The 10276-nt window shown below is 46.9% G+C and overlaps 4 protein-coding genes across 4 annotated transcripts; 2 read left to right on the forward strand and 2 right to left on the reverse strand.

Moving 5' to 3' along the window:
• Window positions 1–628: 628 nt before the first annotated feature.
• FOXG_14674 (uncharacterized protein) lies at window positions 629–2513 on the reverse strand. Its single transcript, XM_018394732.1, has 3 exons — window positions 2031–2513; window positions 1497–1978; window positions 629–1429 (listed from the first exon to the last, which is right to left on the reverse strand). The coding sequence occupies exons 2-3, from the start codon at window positions 1895–1897 to the stop codon at window positions 688–690; spliced, it is 1143 nt and encodes a 380-aa protein (XP_018254277.1). The 5' UTR covers window positions 1898–1978; window positions 2031–2513; the 3' UTR covers window positions 629–687.
• Window positions 2514–2897: 384 nt separating this feature from the next.
• Window positions 2898–3841, forward strand: FOXG_14675 (cyanamide hydratase). The gene is made up of 2 exons (XM_018394733.1): window positions 2898–3213; window positions 3271–3841. Exons 1-2 carry the CDS (start codon window positions 2994–2996, stop codon window positions 3783–3785), a joined length of 735 nt encoding a protein of 244 aa, XP_018254278.1. The 5' UTR covers window positions 2898–2993; the 3' UTR covers window positions 3786–3841.
• Window positions 3842–4914: 1073 nt separating this feature from the next.
• Window positions 4915–5878, reverse strand: FOXG_14676 (uncharacterized protein; the record flags this gene model as incomplete). Its single annotated transcript, XM_018394734.1, has 2 exons — window positions 4915–4953; window positions 5159–5878. The coding sequence occupies 2 exons, from the start codon at window positions 5876–5878 to the stop codon at window positions 4915–4917; spliced, it is 759 nt and encodes a 252-aa protein (XP_018254279.1).
• A 699-nt stretch (window positions 5879–6577) lies between these two features.
• Window positions 6578–8812, forward strand: FOXG_14677 (uncharacterized protein; the record flags this gene model as incomplete). The annotated part of the gene is made up of 2 exons (XM_018394735.1): window positions 6578–6704; window positions 6765–8812. The coding sequence occupies 2 exons, from the start codon at window positions 6578–6580 to the stop codon at window positions 8810–8812; spliced, it is 2175 nt and encodes a 724-aa protein (XP_018254280.1).
• Window positions 8813–10276: the final 1464 nt, after the last annotated feature.

A 10276-nucleotide genomic window follows, 5' to 3' on the forward strand; every position in this document is an offset into this window, starting at 1 on the left:
CGGACTCGCGGTATTATCGAAACGGCCTTTCGGTAAATCGGATGCCATTCCGGCTTAATAACTGCACCACGTGCCGCCCAGTCGAGCCAATGCCTAATCAAGACCCGTCCCATTTGGAACGCCGATGCGCGTTGAATGACATGCTTCTGCTCCTGATAAATGGCTTTCTTCCATTGTCATTGACAGAAACAAGTGCAATTCTGCGTCACATACCGGCTATTCTCTGTACACATCCGCATAACCTTACCATCTGCAGTAGCCTAATATCAACTCGGCAACCAGACCCCGAAGCTGGGAGCATCTGGTCCTGCGTCCAATGCCGTGCCCCGAAATCGAGATGTGACTAAATTATGCCCCAGTGCAGCTGGCGCGCGGGGTTGAAAGGCAAATACACTATCGCAGACTCGAAGCCTATTTTCCCAACAAAGGCGAGACTTCGACGGCCACAGGTTTGAGCCCTACCGGAGGATTTGGCCAAGTGAGAAGATTATCCCGACAAGATGAGCCCAATGACGAAAATTAGTGCACAGCTGATCTCAACCAATTTCGAATCCTGTGGAGACCCGACACTCCAACGACAGTAAAGCCAATCCGGCCATGACGAGGCAATGAAGTGAATTACCTTGATGCATTCCACTATAGCTTTCATTTCAAGAGCATTCGAGTATGACTTCTGTCATTATATCTTTATATAAAAAGCCAAGAGCCTTCCAGGCTTGATAGCTCATTTACCCAATCCCAGACAGAATAACCCATGGACAGATACTCGGTCGCGTTAGAACTGTTATATATATGCGAAGAACTGAGATTCGTTTGGTCGTATTTCTCCCATAGCTTTCCCAAAACCTTTGTAGCATTCTTGGTGTTAGCACAATGCCCTCTGTTCCAGATTCGATCTAAGGTTTTAAGCACCCAAGTTCTAGCTTCGCATGTTGTACTTGCTGCTCCGACAATGAAGGTTGGCCATATAAGGCACTTAATCAGTTCATCGTCTTCTCGTTCGAGAAATGCGTACGCTGCGATGAGACCTTGAACCTGTAATGACTCAGAGGCCAGGGTAGACCCGGTTAGGCAGGCAAGAACACGGCAGGCGTAGATGTCAGCTGAGAGCTGCCAAATAGTACCAAGTCGCGCCAAATCTTCTGACGAAACTTTTGAGTCTTCTGTAGTGTTATGCACTGCCCACGACACGATATCATATGAACGCATCTTTTGCAGTGCATCTTCAAGGACGACGATGTTGGAGGTATTTTCACCGAAAACGAAGTCATGCCGTCTCTGCGAGGCAAAGATCTCAACAGTCGATAGAATTTGGACAGGGCATCCGTTCGGCGTGACAGCGGAGAAAGCTGAAGCCTTTATTGAAGATAGTGTAGAGGCACTGGTCAGAACACCAGGCTTTGCAAGAGACGAACCAAATGTTTGAAGCCTAGGACAAATACTTTAGTTTCTCAAATGACGAGTACCGAAATAGCTTCTGACGCAAAATCACTCACATGGCAGCGTCGTGCAGGAGACTTTGAAGGTTATCATCCCAAGAGGAAGTACCCTTCATGGCTCCAACTTCAAGCATCTTCTTGATACCCTCAATATGATAGCTCCAAGCGCCAGACCCGCTCTCAAAAATGTCTAGGAAAGCAAGGAGGACCACGGTTATGAGCAGCGACTGTTGATCCTGAGTGGTTTTATGTATTGCCAATGCTGTAGAGACCAACCCCAGGCACTGGCTTTTGGACCGTAAATGGTAGTTTACTAATGATCTGATATGTGCGTTTAGCCTGCCTAAAACTGTTCCATTTCGGGTTTGTGGCAGCAATTCCGCCATTGGGCAGTTGGTAATATACTGAATGTAGTGACAGGATGATACTGTCATTATAGCACTTGCTACTGTTGGCATGTTGATCCAGGGAATGACGTTACGATATGGGTTGTCTAACTGATCTTGGAGGACCAGAGTTGGGCAAAATGCATTTTGAGACTGTTTGCAGGTTAGCAGGTGATATGTTACACAGAACTAACCCAAAACTAACAATAGTCAACAAAGAATCTAGATGTATAACTGAAATCCTTGAATAGAGGCTCAACAAGAGCCACTGGCATCGGAAAACTTCCGGACAGTCTTGTCAACTCCTCCTTCTGGTGTCGGTGTCCGTGAGAGACAACTGGTGTTGGTCTTTGTAGCGAAGTTTTTTGCGACGGCCGCTGAGTCTGGGCACCTCCAAAAGTCCGGTTTTTCATAGGCCCTCGCCGAGCCACTCCCTCAACCCAGACCAGGGGTTTCTCGTAGCCGAGGCACTCAACGCCGTGGCTCCAACATTTCAGGCAGTGGGGCACCCCTCCGTCGCACTTGAGGCGGCGTTGCTTACAGCTCCAGCACTTGCGCGTCCGTGACTGGGTCATCGACGGGTATCTTATGAGTGTAAAGTATTCAAAGGGATGAGTTTGTGGGAATACAGGAGCTCGTGGCCTGATTGTGGAAAGGTCTATGATGAGAGGGTTCTTTCTGCTCCGCGAGGGCCGATCACAACGTCATCTTCATGTGTTATGCAATGAACTTTCATTGGTTATTTATGCTACCAGCCCACAAAAGTTCAGTTATTTACTATTCTCAGTTTAGTGCCGATGGCCTAGTTCAAGCATAAGTCTCACGCTAGTACGAAACAAGACGTGGATGTGACGCTGAACGTGAAATGGTTAACTGTAACGCCTGAACAGACCGAGACATTAACACGATTCATGCTTAGTTTCCTTTTCCTCTTCTTTTCCAACGAGGCATTATCTTATGCATGATTCGTCATGAAAGCCCTGCGGGGCAATCTGTAAAATTCCTCCCATTGACACCTTTACCATATGTAGGTCTGACGGCCCTTTAGTCGATGTTAGACGCAAGTTTGGGTATAAATAGACGTCCATGAGATACCCATCCTCGACACACTCTTGCCACCAGCATACTCGCCCAAGTTTCATCGTGCTTCCTACTTTATCTTGACAAAATGTTGCCCACCGAAGTCGAGGCCAACGGCTGGACTGCCGTGCCTGTCAGCGCCAAGGCAATCAAGGACTCGGTCGGACAGCTTGTACCCACGCAAACCTACACTCTCCAAGACATTGCTTTCCCTTCTGAGGACAAACTTGTGTCTGAAGCTCAAGCCTTTGTCAAGGCACGTCTGAGTCAAGAAGCTTATAACCACTCTATGCGAGTATTCTACTGGGGTAAGGATGAATATTTACATTCGATATCTTGAGAAAGACATTGCTGAATCATATTAGGATCCATTATTGCCAAGCGTTTGCTACCCAAGCACGCAGAGGCCCTGTCCCCATCCACTTGGGCGCTGACATGTCTTTTGCATGATATCGGTACTGCTGAGGCTTACTTCACTTCAACTCGCATGTCTTTTGATATCTATGGTGGAATCAAGGCAATGGAGGTGCTCAAAGTTCTCGGTAGCAGCGACGATCAGGCCGAGGCAGTCGCAGAGGCTATCATCCGTCATGAAGACATGGGCGTGGACGGTTCGATTACTTTCCTAGGCCAGTTAATTCAGCTTGCTACGCTGTATGACAACGTTGGGACGTACGAGGGCATTGAAGATTTTGGCAGCTGGATTGACGAAGCTACTCGGGATAATGTCAACAAAGCTATTCCTCGTCACGGTTGGTGCTCCTGGTTTGCCTGCACTGTCCGCAAGGAGGAATCCAACAAGCCTTGGTGCCATACTACCCATATTCCTCAGTTTGATAAGCAGATGGAGGCAAACACTTTGATGAAACAGTGGGAGTAGGCAAAAACAGGTATCTATCGTTAAAGGATGTAGTAATAATAGAATTTCTACAGACAATTACTACTGAAGCCTTGTTTATGTTAAAGTCCGAGAGTCCTGGGCCTGCGGTTCTTGGTACGGCATGACGTACTTCAGGTCAGGATTAGACATTGAATCAACTGATTTGTGATCCTGCCCTGTGTATTTCCAAGACCCTTCGACACCTAATATTCACGGCTCACGGTCTGGGGTTAGGGTGCATTGAATTAACTGGAAGTGTTGCATGAGTATTATATTGCTATGTTTAGTCGAACAGATATGCAAGTTCCCACAGGGATCCATTATATTAATATTTAGCACTTGGCCGAAAGAAGGAAATACAGAACTAGCGGCAATGCAGGTCAGTCTAGTCGCCGAGGGAGCCACCCTATTTTTCTAGCTCTACCTCGCGAATTGTCATGCTTTTATGAGAGGAGTGGTCCCATCGATGACGCGAATATTGACATTAATATCGGGATTGTTAACTACAAGCTCTACCGTTTATTTATCGCCGGACATGGCTGCAGTGTAAAGGACAGTCCGACCTCCGGCGCCTTTTGCATTAACGCGGAAACTCCTTTAGCCAAGGAGCTGTTAAATGGCTTTAATGCTTATGGGATTGGCGTCAAGATTCAATGGTCTATTCCCAATCGGACATATACGATTGTCATCTGAATGTGGCATCAGAACCATTATGGCCTCCTTGTTCCGATTTCTAAGTGCTATTTCCGACGGCAAAACGCTCCTAAAACCCGCTAAAGGATTGAGCTCAACATCTGACCATTAAGGCAGCTCTCTAAACACTTGTTCATGTCCAGCCTCACCAGCAGGTATATGGCGTTTGTGCCATCTTGATCTCTGCGATTTCTCTCAGCATAGTTTCTTAACAAACTTACGCATTCTGTCTTACCATGGTCAGCGGCAGCTAGAAGTGGAGTACAGCATACCTACCGTACTTTATGCCAATAGCGTGTTATCCTCATGTACTTGCAATTTGGATTGCCGTTGGATGGTCAAGGAAAAGAAACACCATGGCCTGTTGCCCTTTTCTCGTCGCTATGTACAAAGCTATGTAATTCAAGGTGCCAACTTACAATAAAAATTATTATACCTACCCTGCATGTGCTGCAATAAGCGCTGCGCCATTGGTCTAAAATCATTAGCGATAAGATAAGCGAGGTCAGTCAAGCTGATAAGATTTAACAAAAGAAATACTCCGATAACAAGACACTTCATTGTCGCGAAATGTAACCAGCCAAGCAAAACAAGACCACATATTACCAAAATCTCAACTCCAATAAAAAAAAAGTCCACGCGCTCGTCCCTACAACTAACATTATCGCCCCCCACCTTACCAGCCCTCTATTAATATTCTTCTTTGCAAAATTGTCTATAGCTTGGCTATCGTTAATCCTTGGGAAAGGGACATCTTTCGGGACTGGTAGATCTAACGCCTTGCACAACGGTTCCCAGCCGTCATGAACATCTATGAATACCAGATGGTCCTCTGGCACGTTTTCCTTCAACCAAGTGATGTGCTGATTGTATGAGCTACTCGTCACTGGCTCGGTTTCTCCAAACTTCAGAAACCACTGCTGGCGCAGCGCATCGATGTAGTCGACAAAGTATCGTAGTGAGGGCACAGGGAACAAGACGAAGCGCAGGAACCACTGCGTCGATTTGCTACTAACGGCAGCCATGCTTCGCTCCCACGCTTCAACACCGCGGACAGTGCAGATCACTATTGCATCTGGATAGACCGTCATTAATTCTGGCACGAGAGTTGAGCCGGGCGAGTCGGTAATTGCGGCAAACCCGTCAATATGTTCTTTAATGAGATCTAGATTAGAGCGCCTTGTTGAATTGTCTTTTGGCCGCCACTGCATCAGTACCTTAATCCATGCTTTGATTTCTCTTTCAGGGCCGAGAAGGGCTTGTGTCGCGCCATGATATACGGGACCGTCGAGAAGAATTTCCAGAGCTCGGCTGATTGATGCGGTCCCGGTACGAGGAAGGCCAGCGCCAATGACTTGAAGCTTGGTGCCTGGTCGCGGTTGAGAGTAGTGTTGGCCCATGGCGGATCTGCAAGAAAACCAACGTACTGGGTGCTATGACCAATAGAATAACTGATTTAGAAGGTTTCCATTCTGCGTGAGACCAAGTACGAGCTACGCGTTTTATACATGCACTTCGCCATTGCCAAGAAGCCAACCAGCCTTACCGCCTTTGGTCTTTTGTATCGCCGAGGTATGGTGCCCAAGTGACGTAAGGGTAGTAGTATTATTTATGATGTCCAGGAGAGTATCCATAGGAGCGATGGATAATGCCTTTTACGGCTTAGCTCAATTGGTACCAGGCAAATTTCCTGTGCGATGATCATCGATTGATCTTGTGACGCCTGATTGGTCAAAACATTGAAAAGACCAAGCGAGTCAGACGCCAACAATAATCTAGGAAGCATAATTAACCTTCTTCTTAGGGGAATATCGCCCGCTTAGGTCCGCCTCATCTACACATTGTGTGTAAGAGTCTACTGCTTACCAGAACGTCATAATGGCTATGCTATTCTTCCCGTGGCCTGAACTTATATAAGTATAAAAAAGATAACACGGTTATGCTATCATCGACCAGACTGTTCATAGTCTATATCCATTCCGTAATAAGAGTCGAACGATTTGGAGAGTTTTGCTTCTTATTACCCATTTACCGTTTCACTTTCCCCCAAATTCCCCTATATCCTAGACTGCGCTGTCGCGTAGCTGTACACCATCATCATGGCCCCCAGCGCTGTCGCATCCGATCTGTGCACATCAGCATCTTGCATACACATCGCTTCAGAGATGCTCGGAAGTATGGCTCTGAACTACACCGAGATTGACCCTTGCAAGGACTTTGAACAATGTGAGACCTGCCATACACATACCTCCTCTATTCAAAATTAGTCACTAACTAACAATACAGATGCTTGCGGTAACTGGGCTGCTCGCCATGAGATCCCTGCAGGCGATGTCTCCACAGATGGACTCACTCTTGCCCAGGAAAATGTCGTCAGCGCCTTGAGGCGGATCCTTGAGAGCCCATACCCCTCCGGCGAAGACGCTGGATGGATCACCGTCAACCTGACAAAGGAGCAGTCCAAGGCAGACAAGGAGATCTTTTCTAAGATCCAAGACGCGTATCAAGTCTGCACTAATTATACAGCACTCGAAGAAGAAGGTCTCCAAACTCTGCAGGAGGTTGTCAAGAACATTGTCGAGCTGTACCCTACTACTCCAGCATCAGGCAACAAGACAGCTGCAAACACAACTCAGCATTCTGTTGCCCTGGGCAAGACTTTGACCCTTTTCGAGAGCGTCGGCGTTCAGACGTTCCAGCGGTTCATAGTTAAGCAGAAAGACATCGACCCCGACGAAGTCGAACTGAACCTTTTTCCTCTGCAGCCAAAAGAGTTGGACCTCCCTGCCACCGAGGAGGATCTCGAAGAGTACATCAAGATCGCCTCTCAGCTTTTGGCTGCTGTGAGCCCCTCCAATATCAGCACAGCGGCTGCTGCCGAACTCGTCACGTCAGTCATCGAGTTAGAAGGCAAACTAGTGGCTGCTTCTACCTGGGCCGAACAGAACGGACCGGAATCTGACATTGTCTCAATTGCTGAGGCCCAGAAGCAATTTCCCGAGTTGAACTACGAGTATGTGATCGAACAGCTTGCTCCAAAGAACTGGAAGAGCGACATCCAATTCATTGCACCTGCCTATTTCAACAATGCGTCCCAGATTATCTCTGAGACTCCGACTACAATACTCCAGGCATATTTTATATGGAAGGCCATTACTTCCATCTCTGTTTACATCGAGGCCGATTTAACCAACGCTTATAACAACTTGGCGACTAAGATCAGAGGTAGAGATTCTGAGAGTCCTGCACCCCGATGGAAGCGCTGTATCAACTTGATGAACTACGGAGTTGCATGGACCCAAGCCTCCGATATCACGTCACAGTTCCTCGGCCCGACGGGCTTGACATGGATACTCTCACGATTCTTCGTGGACAAGCACTTTACCCCAGAAGCCAACAGACTTACATCTGATCTTGTGCAACACATCAAGGACTCCTTTTCAGAGCGCATTGAATCACGGGGCTGGGCAACAGATAGGGTCAAGAAGGCGTCGATCGAAAAGGTCGAAGCTATGCAAAAGATAATTGGTCTTCCTACGCTGCCTGATGCCGTAGACCCTATTGCCCTTAGAGAATACTACTCGGATGTCCAGATTCAGCCTTCTCTGGCCCTAAATGCGCTGTCATTTGCCAAGTCCAAGGTGAATAGCAACTGGATGAGTCTGGGAAAGCCATTCAACAGGGGCCAATTTGTCTTGAGCACTCTAACCGCCAATGCTTACCACGCCCGCACTCTGAACCAGATCGTTCTCTTCGCAGGCTTCCAACAGTTCCCCATTTACGACGTGGAATTTCCGTCTTATCTCCTTTATGGTGGAATGGGCAGCGTGGTTGGACACGAGATTACACACGGCTTTGACAACACCGGCCGCAACTTTGATAAGACAGGCAACGCGACGAAGTGGTGGGACAAGAAGTCGATCGAGGCCTTTGAAGAAAAGACCAAGTGCTTTGTCGAACAGTATAACAACTTCACTATCCTCGCCCCCAATGGAACGAATGTTCATGTTAACGGGACCCTCACGCTTGACGAGAATATTGCCGATGCTGGAGGTGTATCTTCTAGCTATGAGGCCTGGAAAAAGTGGGATAACGAGAAAGGCAAGGCCAAGAATCTTCCAGGTATGCGAAGCTTCACGCACGAGCAGTTATTCTTCATTAAATGGGGCCAGACTTGGTGCTCCAATATTGCGCCCAAGTTAGCTTTAACGCTGCTCGAGGAAGACGTGCACAGCCCGGCACCTGCAAGAGTCTTGCTGCCTCTCAAGAATACGGTTGGATTCAACAGAGCATTTAACTGCCCCAAGAAGGAGCCTATCTGTGAGCTCTGGTGAACAGCTGGTAGCAATGAGTACATATGTAAATGCTGGCTTAGGGGTAGCACAGGTGAGCCTGTGGTTATTCCTGTACGACACCTTCGCCAATTCTTTTTGTTCTGCTTAATACAGAAGGAAATATTCAATTAGCTAGTAAATATAGATAGCCAAATGAAAGCTTATCCCTCGCTGCTGAAAGGTGCCCAAGGAGTTATGCCGGCAGCATCCAGTGTCACTGACTTGGTCTGGGCACGTTTCTTGGTAAAAAGAAACGTTTAACCTGGCATTGAGGAGTCGCACAGATTAATAAAAATCCTGTCTTTAGAAGATGAAATTATCTGAATTAATTTTCGCCCTCTAAAAGGCATCTAGTTACATTCTGGTGTTAGCGTTATCCTTTATATCCGCGCCTCAACATACGTAACCTGATAGAGTCAGGGCCATCAGGAGCTCGTGAACCAGCCAACAGCGGTGTTTTCTAACAAATTAAAGTCTCAAGCGTAGAGTAGAGCCTCATCAAGATATGTGGTAGCCTTATAAAGCTTGGCAACAAACTCTTGTACGGCCTATACCTACAGTGACCTTAAAACCATCTCCAGGGACCTTTGACTTATCTTGACATTTACTCATCAGCTACCAATTAAGTCAAGATCCTTACGTTTTGAGTTCAGACCATTGGTTGAGACATCCTCTAGGATTGTAGCCAGGCCCGACTGGTTATTTTAACCTCGCTGACTCGGTGCGGACCCGTATCATGGCCTGTGCAGGATGTCGATTAAGTGTGACAGCCCTAAATGATTAAAACTGATAAGCCTTACGATGGGTTAATCCAATAGCCATAAGCAAAAACCTAACCGTAAGCAAAAAATAACTTTTAATAATAATAACTTATATCTATTAAAGGTAATAGATTGAAGGCTTTATTGTTACTAGTACGAGTTTTATTTATACATATTTTCTATTTAAACTAAATACATAGTTGCTATCATGCTATAATAGACTAAAACGCAGTAAGAGTTTCCGCATAAGTCCTCCATAATGGGTCTTGCATTAACCTGCCCATTGACGAGTCCTCGACTCCAACCCACACTTCAGACCCTCCTCGTTTAGGATTGGGAAGCACAACCTGCACGCCGTGCATTAGCCCACAAGACGGTGGTCGTAGAGCTTTCATATTGCTACCGAAGGCATCACCCCACTCAATGTCGTAAAAGGGAAAGTCTCGCCAGGATGTCTGAATGATATGATTTCCCGGCATGTCCAATATACAAGTTGCCACGAGACAGCTCACATCATCAAGGTCGTCAACGATGGTGATTATCTCATCAAGATAAAAGTTTTGGGCTCTGGCAACAGCACGTCTCACGAGGATAGCTAAGTCCGCGAGTGAAGCCTCTTGAATGATCTGGTTAAGATCCAGAATGGCCGGAGCAAATCCAAAGATATTACCAAGGGTGTGTTTCTGTATGGTACATCCGGATC

Source organism: Fusarium oxysporum, chromosome 12 (genome assembly GCF_000149955.1).
Source record: "Fusarium oxysporum f. sp. lycopersici 4287 chromosome 12, whole genome shotgun sequence".
Classification (NCBI taxonomy): domain Eukaryota; kingdom Fungi; phylum Ascomycota; class Sordariomycetes; order Hypocreales; family Nectriaceae; genus Fusarium; species Fusarium oxysporum.